General features: G+C 49.1%; 1 protein-coding gene across 1 annotated transcript in view; it reads left to right on the plus strand.

The window, feature by feature from the left end:
* The window catches only part of Nsg2 (neuronal vesicle trafficking associated 2), a 58891-nt gene that overhangs the window by 4360 nt on the left and 37458 nt on the right, over window positions 1–17073 (plus strand). The window contains exon 3 of the mRNA XM_028893335.2: window positions 13069–13152. Within this exon, the coding sequence (XP_028749168.1) occupies window positions 13069–13152 (84 nt within the window). The remainder of the gene's footprint in view (window positions 1–13068; window positions 13153–17073) is intronic.

Here is a 17073-nt window from a genome sequence, read left to right on the forward strand (position 1 = left end):
CAAGTAACATGGAAAACCGTCTTTCAATCTGTCCACTGGACACTTTAGTATTGTGACATATAAACATTAGAAACCCCTTTCAAGGGGGCTGGCAAGATGACTCAGTACTTAAGGACAATTTCTGCTCTTGCAAAGAACTCGAGTTTGGGTCCCAGAACCCACATTAGGCAGCTTACAGTCGCCTGTGTCTCCAGTCCCAGAGGGATCTGACACTCTTCTGGCCTCTATGGGTGCACAAACGCACACACCTGTGCACATCACACACGCACTGCATACACACCAGGAGAGAAAGGAAGGGAGGGAGGGAGGGAGGGAGGGAGGGAGGGAGGGAGGGAGGGAGGAAGAAAAAAAGAAAGAAAGAGACTTTGACAGCCTAATGGGAAGAATGGATGACACCTTAGTCTATTTTCTTTCTTTTTTTCTAGATATTTTCATTATTCCTTGAGAATTTCATGCATGTATGAAATGTATTTTGATCACACACCCCCATTTTCATTCCAGCTCCTCCCAGACCTCTCCAAGATGATTCCTCCCACCTCCATGCTCTCCTCTTCCTCTTTTTTAAATAGCCCAGATTCCAGTTATGGTGTCCACATGCACAGGGGTGGGAGGCCATTCACTGAGGGCACAGGGGACCTACCAGTAGCCCTGCCCACAAGGAAAAAGTGACTCCCTCCTCCAGCAACCACCAACTGCCAATCCCACTCAGCTGTGGATGGGGTTCATGAGCCCCTTTCTCATCCATGCTGGAATCTTGCTTGGTCTGTTTTCTGTTGTCATAACAGAAACCGGGGCTAGATACTTTGTAAAGGGACGAGCTGCACCTAGTTTTCCAGACTGGAGGTCCAGAAGGCACAGTGCCAGCCATGGCTGGGTCTGGGACATGGCCAGGACATCATGCTGGGAGCATGTGGGAGAGAGAGAGCTCAATCATATGGTGAGACAGGAAGCAAGAGACTCACTTGGTTCTCTGAGGACTTAGCTGCTCTCCCAGAAGAACCACAGTCAGTCCTTCTGAAGGGCAGTACCCCCAGTGACATCATTATCTTTCACTAGACCCCACCTCTTAAAGGTTCCAGATCTCTCAACACAGCTCTCCTGAGGACCCAGTTCCTGCACATGGTCTTTGGGGAGGCACTCAAACTATGTCCAAACCATAGCAGTAGGCCTGTCTGAAGGCATACTCTGGGTCCCACAGGACATTCCTGTCTGTTACTTAGCTCATCTTCCAGAAGCCCCATGGGGTACACTTTAGTGTACACATTTTACCAATGAGGAAACCAAGGTCAGTGAAGAGACATATCTAAATACCACAGACAAAAAGTAGAATGCCAGGGTTGATGCCCTCTAGAAGAATAGCCTTCCCCAAATGCCAACAAAGCACACACAGAAACCAAGGCTCAGGTCCACGGAGCAGCATATGTAAATATCACAGGCAAGGAGTAGAATGCAGAGTTGGAAGCCTAGTGTACCTGGCACCCCAACTTTCTCCTGCAATTTTCCATGCTCTCCAAGATACTGGCTCCACTCCGCCCTCAGCATGTCCTTCTCAGATGTGCTGGTTTGATAGGGCAGTGTGCATCTTCCAAAGCCAAATTCCAACAGAAGGTCCCTTGGACATTTTCCCCGACCACCATCAAGTATAGGTTATAACATTCACACTAAAAGCTATTCATTCCTCTATCCATTCACCCACCCAGAAAATCTGTGCTCAGCTAAGTGTACATGGTCATGAAAAGACAGGGAGCAGTGTGGCGGGAGATGCTACGAGATGGGGAGACAAGAGGTGAGAATGAGGAGGTGAGCATCAGGTAGACCCCAGCATGAGGAAGTTTAGTTCAGGAAGACAGTGGGATCTGGAGTCCTATTCAATGAGGTTTATGCTGGAGGCTGTGGGCCACCTATGGACAATGGACAGGGTCAGTCCCATGATGCCTCCTATGAAAGTTTCTCTTCACTTCCATTCATTTTCCTAGGGAACATTGGAACAGTTAACAGTAGAGGTGGCCAGGCTCCCTAAAGGTACAGTGAAAAGAGAGGGGAAAAGCAGAAGCAGGAGCCTGACCAGAAGTCACAGCTGTGGCATGAAGCAACGGTGTTATTGGGACCGGGACCATGGGAATAGTAGCTAGGTGGATTCTCCCCGAGACCTAGTGCCAAGGTGGCTTGAGGAGAATTGATTCTGGCTCTGCTGCATTTGGCCACTTAGCCTGAGGTCACTGACTGCTTGAACAGCTTTAGTCCTGCCACACAGCAGAAAGAGGACATTTTTTTAAAATAAGGCTCCCTCTTCTGTTTAAAAATGGTTCTCACTTCTTCACCAGATGTATGGGGAAATAGACTCAAAACCAAACAGGCAGGTGTCCTTTGGGTTATGGGAAGAAGCTCCTGAGAAGCTGGTGTGGTGGTTTGAATGAGAATGGCCCCCATAGGCTCATATATTTGAATTCTTGACCCTCAGTTGGTGGAACTATTTGGGAAGGATTAGGAGGTGTGGCCTTGTTGGAGGAGGTGTGTCACTGGGGGCCAGGCTTGTAAGTTTCAAAAACTCATGCCATTCCCAGTTAGTGCTCTCTCTCCCTCCCCCTCCCTCCCTCCCTCTTTCTCTTTCCCTCCCTCTTTCTCTTTCCCTCCCTCCATCTCCCTCCCTCTCTCTCCTTCCCTCCCTCTCTCCCTCCCTCTCTCCCTCCTTCTTTCTCCCCCCTCTCTCCCTCCCTCCCTCTCTTTTTCCCCCTCCCTCCCTCCCTGCTTGTACATGAGGTATAAGCTCTCCTACTGCTCCAGTACCATGCCTGCCCCCCTGCTGGCATGCTCTCCAACAAAATACAGTCACGGACTCACCCTCTGAAACTCTAAACCCCAATAAACTCTCTCCTTCTCTCTTCTATAAGTTACCTGGGTCATGGTGTCTCTTCACAGTGCTAGAAAGGTAACTAAGACAACTGGGACACCCAATTCTCTTCTGAGACCTTCTCAGGGCGAAGAAACAGGTGTCCTGTGAGGTTTTGACCCATGATTCCCACTTTGCAAATGCAGAAGTGGGTTTAGAGAACAGACCCAAAGCAAGCTGCAGCCGAACTCTGTACACAGATAACCTAGAGATGCCTGCAGGTGCATGGCAGAGCCATCGAAAGCAGGCCACAGACAGACACACCCACCTCAGCAAAGCCCCAAGTCAGTCACGTGCCCTTTCCTTCCCTCTAATTGTTAGGTCTTCGTGAGTCTTGGGGATGGGTGGCTCACGTGCGTTTAGGAGGAGAGGAATAGAAAGATTCTGAGATCAGTTATTGGCATCTGCCTTGCTTCAAAGTTTGTGAAAGAATGGAATTCATGGTAGAGCATGTGCACTCCATAATCCTAGAGAGCTGGGTTCAAATCTTTGCCAAGCTGCTTGCCTGCTGTGAGGCTTCACACGGGTTGTTCAGCCACTCTGGGCTTCTGTTGTTGGGGCTGTAAGGTGGACACAATGCCCACCTAACAGCTTACTATCAGAGGAAAAAAATGTGAAAAGTATCTAAGGGCCTCAGGCATGACACAGAGACGGTCCATTGACCCATTTTCCTTCCTTTCCTGAACATTCAGAATGTGTCACCTAACGTGGTGTGTTGTGAAGACTGTAAAAGAGAATGGTGAGCTTTGAGCATGAGGGCTGGTAGAGACGGGACTCACACAGGGCAGACCTGGAAGGACCCTGGCCAGAGGTGGGGACACAGACCCAGGGGCTGTGTGCCTTGCCTCAGCCTTCCTATCTTCCTTTTCTCCTTGAGAAAGGTCAGTCTCTCCCCAGGGAGCAGCTCCACGCTGCTCAGGACAGCCTCCCCAGCCCCCTGCTCTGCAGAGAGGCTCCCATAGACTCCTGAGCTTCCCCACACTGGGTGAAGCTCAGGCAGTGCCTGCAAATAGATTAAAGAAAGGTTTACTCGGTAAACATAAAGATTCTCTGTCATTTAAAAACACAGCAACTTTAAACAACAACCAAAAATTCGATGATGTTCATGTTGGTAAGTTTTGGAAAAACAATCTCCATATCTCAGTACATGCTTCTTTGAATGTTAAATTGAGTGATTTAATCTTTTCCGTTCTTACTTTTTAAGTTAGCAGACAGAGGCAAGGGTCTCACTGCGACCCTTCCATGCACACGTCTTCGTATTTTGTTTTTATTCATTCCCCACTGTCCTCCCTCAGCCTGCCCCCTCCGCTGCTAACTCCCTTCCTCCCTCTAGTCTAAGACCTCTCCTCTGCTTTTTTGTTCTTATTTTATTTTTATTTTATGTTTTGCCTGCATATATTTCTGGGCACCATGGTGTGCCTGGTACCCATGGAGACCAGAAGAGGATGTCAGGTCCCCTGGAACTGGAATCATAGACAGTTGTGAGCTGCCATGTGGGTGCTAGGAAATTACACCCCCCCCCAAGTTCCCTGTTTTATTTTATTTTATTTATTTATTTATTTATTTATTTATTTATTTATTATTTATTTGGCCTTTCAAGACAGGGTTTCTTTCTGTTCTGTTCTGTTCTGTTCTGTTCTGTTCTGTTTCAAGACAGGGTTTCTCTGTGTAACAGCTCTGGCTGTCCTGGAACTCACTCTGTAGACCAGGCTGGCCTCGAACTCACAGAAATCCTCCTGCCTCTGTCTGGAGAGTACTGGGGTTAAGGGTGTGCACCACCACTGCCCGGCTAACCGCAGTCCTCTTGAAGAGCAGCCAGTGCTCTTAACCACTGAGCCACCTCTCCAGTCCTCCCCTGCCTACCCCCCACCATCTGTTCTGTAGCTCCCCATTCCCCCCCCCCGTTAGATTCTTTCTTCCTGCTCCTAATACATTCTTGTTGGCTGCAAAACTTAATGCAGTCTTTCAGTGAACATATGACGTTGTTTATAAAGTTAAACTGACTACATCACCTGGCTTTTGTGCTTCTTCTTGGTAGGAATGTATCCTATGAGCATAATTTCTTTTCAGTTACACAATGTCCTATGGATATTACCAAAATATGGGAATGATTTGGACTATTGAGGAGAAAGGGTTAGTTAACTGTATGCTGATATAAAATGGGAAACACTGAGCAACTATCATGAGGATGAGGCGGAGACACTTGGGGGAAAGAGGCAATTTTGGCTTGCTCCATGAGAACATATTCTAATGTAGTCTCACAGATAAAAACGATGTGCATAAATTCTAGTCTCTTTTTTATGTTTCCTTGGTTCTTAAAAACTGAACATATTTCTGGAGCAAAAAAAAATGTGGTTTTGAAATTATGTGTGTGTGACAGGGGTTGGGGGGGGGGGATGCACACGTGTGCCAGGCTCTCCAAGGCCAGAGGAAGGCACTGGCTCCTCTGAAGCTGGAGTTACAGATGCTGTGAAGCATCTGATATGGGTGCTGGGGACCAAACTCTGGGCCCTCTGCAGGAACAGTAGGTGCTCTCAGACACTAAGCAGCCTTTCTGGCCCCCAAAGTGTGATGCAGTACATCATAAAATACACACAACGGAATATTATTTAGCCATAAGAGATTAAAATCTTGTCGTTTTTGACAACCCGAACAGTCTTAGAGGAAACGGTATGTGTGCTTTGATTGCTAAAGGCTTGAGAAATGGGAGTGGGGTTGACGGGGGCATTTGAAGACTGCAGTCTGTGGTTTTCAGTTTTGTAACTTAGGTTTTCAAAAGGCACTCCCATTTCACCAAAGGGGAAGCAGCGTGGGCAAGCTGGTGTGACTTCTTCTCTTCCACTCGGGTGAGTCTCTGTAGAGTGTTATTCAGCTGGGAGCTGAGGCATGATTTGAGGCAGTACTGGCCACACTTGCCTCATATTTTGTCTCTAAGATAGCAAAGGCCTGGCAAAGAAAAGTGCCCTGGAAAGAGCCCAGACGTGCGTGGCAGCTTCATATTAGCCTTCTGTGTTTTGACTCATCGTACTGTGTGATGTGAGCCAAATGCCTCCCTCCTCTCAACTCCAGTCTCGCGGTGTGAAATTGATGGGGCCCTGTAGACTGCCACTAGCTCTCCGGGCACTGGCATCTGGCCTGTGCCCTCCACCCCATCTCAGCTTTCAGGATCCCAGGGGAGGATCTAACCCAAGGAGAACATGTGAGGTGAGGAGCAAGATCTGAGGGAGGACTCAGCCCCCATCTGGCCCTCTTCCGGCCTCCTTTCCTCTTGCAGCAGGTTTGTGGGGGCCCTGGTAGCATCCAGTGCCCTCAGGACCAGAATGTGTGAGGTGGCACCTGCCTTGATTCAGCGCTGCCTCTAGCAACTATGTGAGGGTTGTGGTCTCAGCCCTCTCTGGGCCTCCCTTTCTTCCGTCAAGTGCGGATGCTCACCCACCCCAGGGTTCATGAGACGGCTGAAGTTCAGGACCACAGGCTTTTGGCGCAATGCCAAGCACCTAGTGCTACCTCGAAAAGGTGGTGTTGACTGGCAGGGTGGCACAGGCTTTTAATCCCCGTCACTGAAGCTAAAATTCTGCAACTGGAAAATAGGAAAGCTAACGATTATTTTAAGGAAGAGACTCAAGGACTGGAAGAGAAGATGAAATTTAAAGGAGAAGCCGGCCGGTGGTGACGCACACCTTTAATCCCAGCACTCAGGAGGCAGAGGCAGGCGGATCTCTGTGAGTTCAAGGCCAGCCTGGTCTACAGAGCGAGTTCCAGGACAGCCAGGGCTACACAGAGAAACCCTGTCTCGAAAAATCAAAAAAAGAAAGAAAAGAAAAAAGGAAAAAGAAAAACCAAAGACAGAAGAAAGGAAGAAAGAAAATTAAGGCAGCCCTCCTCGGTGGCGTCCCCAGAGTGGAGAGCACCTGATGTGCCCACAGCAGCCCTCCTGCTGCAGGGATGAACTGTGACTACTGTGAAGGTCTATTTTTGGCTCATGCAAGTCCAACTCATCAGAACACAATCTTGCTCCTTGTCAGCGCTTCTGTACCTTCGTTTATTGTTCCTGCCAGTCCCGGGGACGCGCCATGTGGGGACTTCTTCATTATTGATAATTCAGGGAAGTAGTATTTTAAATTTTTATGATCTGCACTTTAAGCCATCTGAACCACCATGGATGATCTGGCCTTGCTGGTGAGGTGGGGCCAGGGGGACAAGCATCCTTTGGGAATGAATAATTTATCCCATTTTCCCAGTGTCAGTTATATTAAATTATATTCCTCACATTAGCAGCTTGAAGGGACAGTGGGGCCCCAGTGTGTCAACAGGAAAAAAAAAAAAAAAAACAAAGTGACTTTGTATACACCCACAGTATTTAAAACACTGGAGCCTCATTTTTTAAATGTCTGTAAACCTTTTAATAATCAAAAGGCTAGGACAATTGTTTTTTTCATTCCTCTCCACCCCCACCTCTACCCCATTTCTTTTTACAAACCAAGTTAAGGCAGTCAGGGCTCTGTCTCTCTCTGTTTAAATGGGGAGGGGGCGGGCAGTTATCCTTTCTTTCCAAAATCTCTCTCCCTCCCTCCCTCCCTCCCTCCCTCCGCCAAGATAGAGGGAACAGTTTCTGGTTCCACTCCACAGGAACAAAGCACCTGGCTTCTTGGTGCCACCCCGACAGCAGCCCAAACCCTGTAACTTCGGAGGCAGGGCTTTCCAGTTCTGACCCCACCACAGCTTCTTCCCTTTGGCTGGGCTCTCCTCCAGCGCTGAACACCCAGGAGGCTACCAGGTTGTTAACCATCCTTCTGCAGCTCCTCATGCCCTTAGGGCCACCTCTCTAAGGTGCTTAGAGTGACCTTCTCAGCCTCTGCCTGTCCCTCCAACTTCATCTCTGTCACTCCCCTTGTGACCCTGTTCTCCAGACACTCAGAGATTCCTCTCCAGGGTTCTGCCAGGTGTCAGCCTCCTGCGTGTCTTTGCCAGTGTGTGCTCCTCCCTCCATCTAGAAAGATCATTTCTTTGGGTCTAGGGAGGCAGGAATGAGAGCAAAGAAACATGTCTAGATCCAAATTTAGGGAGAGGTAAAGGGGGTGCAAGGGAGTAGAACAAGATAAATGTGTTCATTTGAGGATGTTTTGGACAGATGGCAGCTAGAACAAATGAATTGATGGAATGGATTTGGGAACAGAAGGGAAGGAATGGGTCATAGAGTCCTGCATTTGATCTGAAATAAACAACGATGTTGTCTTGGTTAGAGGTTCCATTGCTGTGATGGAACACCATGACCAAAAACAACTTGGGCAGGAGAGGGTTTATTGTATCTTATAGCTTATGGTCCATTATTCAGGGAAGTTAGGACAGGAACTCACCATAGAAACTGATGTAGAGGCCATGGAGGAGTGCTGATTTCTGGCCTGCTCTTCATGGCTTGCTCAGCCTCTTTTCTTATAGCATTAGGACCACATGCTTCAGGCTGGCACCATCCACAGTGAGCTGGACCCTCCCACATTAGTCATTAATCAAGAAAATGCCCCCACAGGCCAGTCTGGTGGGAGCATCTTCTCAATTAAGTTCCCTCTTCCCAAATGACCTAGCTTGTGTCGAATTGAAGTAAAACTGGCCAGCACAGTATGAATAATGCTATTTTCAAGGCCAGATTCTATAGGCATGAGAGCCGTAGGGTAGAGAAGAAAGGTGAAGCAGAGCCCTGCAGCTTGTACGTGGCCATGGTAAATGTGGGTGTGTGGATCCGAGAGAAAGCATCCTACCAGCTGAGTGAGTCTCAGTGAGTTGAGCAGAGGTGTCACTGAGAGTCATAAGAACGGAAGATGCTCACCATGATGGCATGAGAGGGGACACACAGGCCTGGGCACATGCAAGGACCGAGAATGGCGAAGAACTTGCTCTGCAAAGTCCCAGTGTCATCCTAGAATGAAGAGGCTGGATGGAAGGGAAAAGGCCAGGGGCTGAAAGCTGAGGAGGGCTGATCAGAGCAGACAAGGGAGCAGCAAGTCTCGAGTGGAAGCGAGACAGCAGGCCCGTGACACTCAACAGGACTGCTTCAGAATAAACCGTCTGGTAGGAAGATATCCTAAGTCAGAAGTGCATACAACCCGTGTAGCATCCTGCGTGGCCTAGCTTAGCAGCACAGTGCTCTGTGGCGTTCTTTATTCACTCTGTTGACACCGGTCTCTGGTCGCACCAGCCAAAAGATCTAGCCTGGGAAAGACCAGAATGCAAACTTGCAATTCAGTTTCCATTGACTGTGTAAAGCTGATGACTCCTGAGTGGAACCATGGTACGCCAGAGAACTCCGAACTCAGGATGGGGGTGGCACACTGGCTACTTGCTCTGGGCAGAAGGGCCTAGCCAGACTTGGGGCTCTAAGGTAATCTCTTGTGATGACCTTGAATACTCTACAGCAGCCTTGGAGAAAGGAACAGATGAGGGATGCTTGCATACTATCCCTTGGCCAGTCCCTGAAGCTGAAATAAAATAAAATTGTTTTCATTAGAAAAATTACCCAGGGCACATGGAGCATTTCATCAGCATATAGAGAAGAACAAGATACCAATGACAGGCTCTGGCCCCAACACTGCCCCAGCTCTGCACCTCCAAGGGAGATATGTGCATAGTTAAAACATATGTCTTCTGTAGTGGTCAAGTTAATTACATGTTAGGTCCACGCTTAGGTGAAAACATCCGTGAAATCCCACAGTGTCTAAAAAGCCTGCTGGGGTCTGATTTCTTGTGTTTGACGTGGTCTCTGTGGGACTCACCATGGACTTGTGATGTTGCCCTGCACCATGGACTTGTGATGTTGCCCTGCAGCACTCCCGTCCTAACAGCTGCAGGGCATCCATCCTCCTGTTGGACATGTTTGGCATGTTCCTAGTTTGGGGCCACTGTGAATGAGTCTTCTCTGGACCCTCTTGGTTATCTTTCATTGGCTCTTTTATGCTTTTTCAGATGACTTGTGGATCCGTGTGCGTCTAGTTAGTGTTTGGTCATCTCACAGAAGTCTGAGAACTCTTATTCATTTTTGTGGGTTCTCTTGGAACGCATTTGTATCAAACATAAAACTTTTAGTCTCGAACATCAGAAAACCCACACACCAAAATGGATGAAAGCCTGAAAAGGACAAATTTTTCCTTATAACTGCAGAGTTCAGCATGGGTCCAGCTTTGGACAAAGTGTGGTCCCGGGGATGGGATGTTCTCGGGCCTGGCTGCACTCCCTGGCTGCATCTGTCTTCATGTGCTGCCCTTGTTCTCCTCCTGGTTATTCTTGGCGTAGCAACAATTGCTACCTCAGTGCTGGAGCTTAAGTCCCTACTGCATCATGCAAGGAAAAACACCACCTCCGAGAATGCATGGAAACCAAGGGGGCTTCTTCCCACAAGGCCACAGTCAGTGCTGCCTTGTGCCAAGTGCGTCCAAACCAGGCGACATGCTGATGATGCTAAGATTCCCTGGTTGGTTGGATCTAACTAGAGACCATCGTGGTCATTAAGTGGGGAGATGACACTCCACCAGACCACAAGTAGGGCAGGGTGAGTGAGCTCCTGAGAGGAACCAGGGAGCTTCTGACTCAGGAAGGAAAGAGAAACTAGAGAAGCAATCTCAAAGCGCTCAACATGACAGCGGAATGTAGGTCCTTTCTCATTTACGGCAAATGACAAAGGGGTTTTACGCTTTATCAGGGATCTGGGAAGGGCGTTTATAACACAGAGAGGCGGCAAGAAGGACTCAAATGCTCCCTCACCTCCGGCGTCCGAGCAAAGCCTCGTCTAGACTGATAGCCACGAGGGGAGATGGGATGGGACTAAGCCAGTAGGTGAGGAGTAGGTCCTGGCATGTGAGAAGGTGAACTAGCTTCCGGCAGCTGCTGCCTTGAGCCAAAGCAAATTCATCACCCAAGAGTTTTTCTAAGTTAGTCTTAGCATAGCCAGGTGGTAGTTGGCCCATTCTCATCTGTCGCTGGATCCTCATCCAAGCTCACTTGAGCTGTTGGATGAATTCCGTTCCTTGTGGTTGCAGGACTGGAATTCTTGTTTTTCTTGCTGGCTGTCAGTGCTGGCTCGCCCTCCGGTCCTGGCTGCGTGGCCCTGTCACAGCATGTTAGGGTCTCTTGTCAAGGCCAGCAGATGGTCTTTTCCCCTTCTCCAGGGGTTTATGACATTGTTCAATCGTGGGAGGGGCCTCTGTGAAGCAGTGTGTGAAAAGAACCTAAAAACAGAACCGCACGAGCACCCCGACCCCCACCCCCACCCCGCAGAACAGGAAAACCCCGTCTATGAAGGTACCGGGCTCAGGCTGCCATCAGGAGTAGCGAGGACTCAGTGCTTTGTGGAGTGGCACCAAACACCCCCCGGAACAGTAACGGGTGCTCTGTTTAGTATAGGACAGGGAAAGCATGAAGGGTTGTAGGGATGGCCAGGGGTCTGTAGCTTCGGGTGGGACCTCACAGCTCAGCCAGTTTCTGTGTTGATCGCAGTGCCTTAATCCTTGGCAATAATTACAAATTATTCGTCAGGTTTCTTTTTCTCCTATTCAGCCCACGAAGTGGGGTGGAGGTCCATAAATGCCCTGTGAGGTGAGCAGTACAGCTTCGTAAAATATGCTGCCAAAACAGATTTCAGAGAAGTGAGATGATGCAATGGGCTGAACAAATGCCTTCATTTTCCTTGTGCAAATCCCCAAATTTTATTACAACTAAGAATATGTGCAAAGGATTAACCAGTAGGTTATTAATCATAACTTGTTTCTATAACCCAGACTTTGGAAATGGCCTAAACATTGACCAACTGAAGATCGGTGGCAGATAAACTTTAGAGTCAGCAGGACCTTGGTGTAAATGCCAGCATTATTAGGGCAACGTCTTTGTGACCTTAGGCAAGTTAGTAACCTTCGAACTACAGTTTCCTCATTTATAAAACAAAGCAATTCAGGTCTTGTAATCTATCCTATTTGAATTACTAGATAGAATAGCCTATCAAATCATTACTAGGAGGATAAGGTATAATGAATGTGTAGTGTCTCTGTGTACAATTGATAAAAGTAAATAAATAACTTTTAATTTAAAAAAAAAAGTCATCTGTAGGCCAGTGAGACAGCTCAGCAGATAAAGGCACCTGCGGCCAAACCCGAGTTCAGTCCCCAGGACTTACATGGTGGGAGGAGAGCTCTGACTCTCGCTAGTTGTCCCCTGACCTCCACAAAATGTCACTGCCTGGACATGACCTCCCCAAATAAACATAATTAAAAACATGTAAATATCAGCTGCAGTGTACATGTATAGTGAAGCACACTACATCAAAAGAAGATGCCATGTTCAGGGCACGGCAAAGCCATTCCAAACAGGATTCCACAGCACCTGCAGCCACCTGCCCTGGGCTGTCAACAGCCAATCACGGATCAAGGAGGCTCTCAGGGAGGCCTTTACTACTGGCTGTTCGACTACTGGTTACTGGTGGATTCTGGGAATGGGACGGCTATCATCTTCAGTTGTGGATCAAACACTGAGCCCTTCAGAATCCAATGGCCAGTCCCAAGCCCGTGGCCACACACATGGTCCTGGCTAAAATAAGTGGCGACAAAATGAAAGGCGTGAATGTGGGGAAGGGACTATGACAGGGTCACCCAAAGGGAGGGAGAAAGACTAGGCAGACTATGCTACGTCCGTTTACGGAATTGTCAAAGAACACGTTTAGTCAAGACGGAGAAGACGAAAGGCAAGATGAAAGGTTGAGAGTGTTACTGAGTGGTGGAGCACTTGCTGAGCAGCTGTTTGAATCTGAGTTACAGCCCTAATACACACACACACACACACACACACACACACACACACACACACACACTTGTTTACACTGGCAAGTGGAAAACCAGAAGAGAACGTTGAATTGCCTGGTCAAGGTGGCCTATAAACCCCATGATCTACGACTCCCCTCTGTCAAAGCAGGGTGTGCATGCCCATGGGCAGCAATACCCACAATGCGCACAAACATCTGGAGAGGGATAATCAACATCTTCACCATGCTTGCTGGGATGGGGGTCTGGGGGTCATTTGAATGTTTTCTTGTGTGCTTGAAAGGGGGCTCATCATCCTTGCTGTCCCTGAGATGGGGAGCCAGAGGGAAGGAGGAAGGGAGAAGCGCCTGTCTCTGTGCTGACGGTGGCCTGTCTCCGCAGGTTATTGTGAAGACAAGAACAGAGTACCAGCCGGAACAGAGGAGCAAAGGGAAGTTCCGAGTGCCCAAGATTGCTGAATTTACGGTCAGTTCCTCGGCAGGGTGACAAGAAGGGGGAACGGCGGCCCTTGCTGGTGGCGCAGGGACATTGTGGGGGAGGGACTCTGGAAGTCACATGTCTCTGTCACTGAGGTTCATCATGGGACAAGAGTTCCTCCCAGGCTCCTGGGTTCCCACAGATTTGATGACTGAGAAAGGCTGTCTACAGACTCTCATTCTTTCTTGCTGTTTTCTTCCTGCGTTTTTCATTACAGTTCAGGAGATGTGACAGGAACGTGTGAGGAAAGGCAAATTTTAGTCAGAGGCTTTGGCCATACTGCACAGAAAACAGAGGGAAAGAGAAGCTGATAGATACAAAGCAGTGGGTTGGGTTGTTGTTGGGTTGTTGTTGTTGTTGTTGTTGTTGTTGAGGGGGGTGGAGTCACTAGGAATGGGCAGAGCTGCAAACATGCTGTGTGCAGGTGACAGGGGAAGCTGAGGTTAGTGCCTGGGATGTTGCTGGGGAACTGACAGGAAGGGGAAGCCAGCAGTCAGCAGGAACAACGAGGGTGCTGGGGACTGAGCGAGCGTAGCTTGTGCAAAGGCCCTGGGGCTGCAGGAATATCTACAGCAATAGGAACAAGGGCGGTGAGGCTGTGCTCTAGGAAAGGGAAGGGAGAAAAGAGATAAATCAGATGTGGGTGGGATGCAGACAGTCTCGGCTCTCGCGGACCATGCGGATGAACCTTAGGTTGTGTGTTGAAAGCTATAGGAAGCCTCTGAAGGACAGTAAGTAGAGGAGAGATGTGACTGAATTTGGGTCTTAGAAAAATTGCATCATCTTTCACATAATGATGTGTGGTGGGCAAGAATTTAAATGGGAGACGGTTAGGCTATATAATTGTCCAAGTAAAAATCAACAAGGATAGTAAATGGGTAGCAGAGAAAGCAGCCCCCAAGGCCGGAGGTGAACACTGCCCTTGGTCGTGTGGGGACTGCAGTGGGCTTCTTTCTGCCTTTCATAACCTCGCTTTACACTAAATCTCTGAGTGGCTGCGTGTGTGAGCCTGGCTGCTGGCTCCCTGGCAGAAGCAGCACTGTTCGTATACTGTCCCCTTAGCTTCCACTGTGCAGTGTGGACCTAGCGGCCGTGGGACTGGCTCCTGCTGAGTGTGGCTACCTGCAGGAATGAGCACAGAGGTCTGACAGGGAAGCAGGGATCACAGTGAGGATACGGACATATCTGGCCTTGGCTCGAAGTTGACTTGTCCTGGGAGCAGAGTTCACAACAAAAATGCCCAGAGTCACACGTAAGAATATTTACAGTAGAGCTATATATAAAATCAAACTATTAGACGAGGTTAGACCTTCTACCTTCCTCTTGATTCCATAAATTAAACCACATCTCTATAATAGACTGTTTTACAAATTCTCAAGGTTTACATTTCAGGCTGGCAAAATGGTTCAGCAGGTGGCAGGCATGGAGATCTAAGTTCGACTCTTAGTACCCACATAAAGGAGAGACAGCCAACTCCGTAGAGTTGTCCTCTGGTCACACATGCTTGCCTTGGCACAGAGAGAGAGACAGACAGACAGAGACAGACAGACAGACAGACAGACAGACAGAGGGAGAGGATGGTAGAACCCTCCATTAATGAAAGGGGAACTGTGGCTCAGAGAAATGATTCACTGTGCTGGCCCAGCTACGCAGTGTCGAAGCCAGTGTCCGAGCTGGGCCTGTCTGGCCCTTCTGTCCAGCTGTGCCCCGGCAGTTGACACTGCAGATGGAGCAGAAATGAGTCAGCTGGGAGAATGAACCAGGGTGGCTCTGCCGGGGTCCAGGCCTGTGGAAGGCCCAGTTGGCGGGTCAGTGCTGGAAGAAGAGGCTTGTGGGTGCCCTAGCAGCCCTTTGTGAGCCCCCACTGTCAGGTGTGGGTGGGGACAAGCCCTGCCTTTCCGGAACAAAAGGGGTGGGGTGGGGTGAAGCAAATTCTCATTTGCTTATGTAAAGCTTGAAGTGTTAATTAGCCCGGTTTGCAGCTTTCTTCAGAGAGCTTCCTCTGGGCTTTGTAGAGGATGCATCTGCTGGCTGCAGGGTAGGGCAGGGGGAGGGTGAGGAGGCTGTGTGGTAATTAAGAAGAGTCTGAGGGTCTTCCATGAGTAAGCTCAGTGGGGCTCAGGGATCCACCAAGGCTGCTGTGGGAGCAAAATCATGAAACTTAGTTTTGCCTGGGAAAGGAGAACAGGACCCGAGGGGTACCTTCCAAGTAGGCAAGAGGCTGGGAAGATGTTCTGAGCCTGGAGCCATGGTGGGTGGAGGAGGTGGCCTTGCATCCTTTAGGTGTGTCTGGAGCTATGGATGGAGACTTCATCTGGAGAAACAGAGCATCATTTACAGATAGCCTTCGAGAGCTTGGTGCTGACAAACATGGCACCCCCCATCCCCACCCCACCCCCCACCCCCAGCCCCACCCTTGCACACTGTTTTTCTAACTCTGAAGAGGTTCTTGCAGTCATTGCAAGAAGCTTGAAGAGTGTCCTCAGGCTAACATGAGCAAATCCTTCCTTTCTGAGCCCTGGGATCTAAAGTGCCTTTGCTACAGAGTGTAATGATGTTCTAGAAAGTTCTGATACTGTGGCCATGGTGCTGCTGGTGTACGGATGGACTGGTACTCTGGAGGAGCTGGTGCTGTAGAAGTTTATTGCATTGAGGAATGGGTGTCCCAGATGTGGTGTTCTGGGCAGCTCTGGTGCTGGGAACGTGGAGGCATCTGATGCCTATAGGACAGTGGTTGCATGAAGGGGTTTGGTGCTAGGGGAGGTGCTGGTGGCCCAGGAGGTAGTGGCACTTTGGAAGGACCGGAGTTCAAGAGGAAGGTCCTGGTGGTGAAGAGGGCCCTGGGCTATGAGACGATGACAGCACGTGGAGGGCACTGTGCTGTCCAAGGCTTCTGGTGTCACGGGAAACGCAGTATGGAGATACGGGTGCTCCTGAAGGTTCTCCTGCTACGGAAGACTCTGGTACTGTGGAAGTGGCAGCGCCTTAGAAGGTACTGTTGCTACAGGAAGTCGTGGTGCTAAGGGAAGTAGGGATCTTGAAGAGACCGGTGCTAGGCATGCCTTGGTGCCAAGAAGGATGCTGGCCCTATCAATAGTGCCGTCGCTAAGGACGGCACTGTTGCTATGGAAGGCTCTGGTGCTACAAAGGGCATTGGTGCCATGAACAGTGCTGGCACTGTGGGCAGTCGTGGTGCCATGGAAGGTCATTGCTCTATGGAGGGCACCAGTGGTGTGGAGGGGACTAGTCCTGTAGAAGCACCAGGAGCACGGGCAGTGTCGTGCTATGGGAGGGACTCGTGTGCCAAGCCTGCTTGTCCCAGGGCTAGTCCACCAGTGGGAACTGACTGCTGTGTTTGGGAGCCATTGTGATAGGAGGGTGAGGGACATTCAGAGCAACCCGTGGGCTTTGAAGATTCACCTGAGAATCTCTGTTCATGACCTAGGCAAAGTCCTTTATCTTTCTGACATTCTCGCTCCTCGGAGGTGAAAACAGGACACATTCTTGAGGTAACAAAGAGCCTAAGTTCCTAGAATACTCTTAATAAATGCTCATTCATTCCCTTTGTGATGGGATCCCTTTTTCTCCCTGTTTGGTTCCTGGCTTCCTGTTTAAGAAACTGGATTTGACTCTGGATTGAGCTCTGAGCCTTTCTTTTCCTTCTTGTGGGGTTGTGTCCAGGGAGATATAGTGGAGCCATTGAAGGCTGTAGCCATTTCAATGTTCGGATTCACTGGTGACCCCTGCTTTGTAACAGTGACCTCTAGAGTTGTGTCTCTCCCTAAGTGGAAGCTGTTTTTCATTATCTTTTATTAAATGTGTTCTTTGACAATGTCATGCATATATGTATGTTTACTGTACATGCATGTACTGTACATATACTTCTGTTTACTATACAAACCCTCAACC

Source organism: Peromyscus leucopus, chromosome 8b (genome assembly GCF_004664715.2).
Source record: "Peromyscus leucopus breed LL Stock chromosome 8b, UCI_PerLeu_2.1, whole genome shotgun sequence".
Classification (NCBI taxonomy): Eukaryota; Metazoa; Chordata; class Mammalia; order Rodentia; family Cricetidae; genus Peromyscus; species Peromyscus leucopus.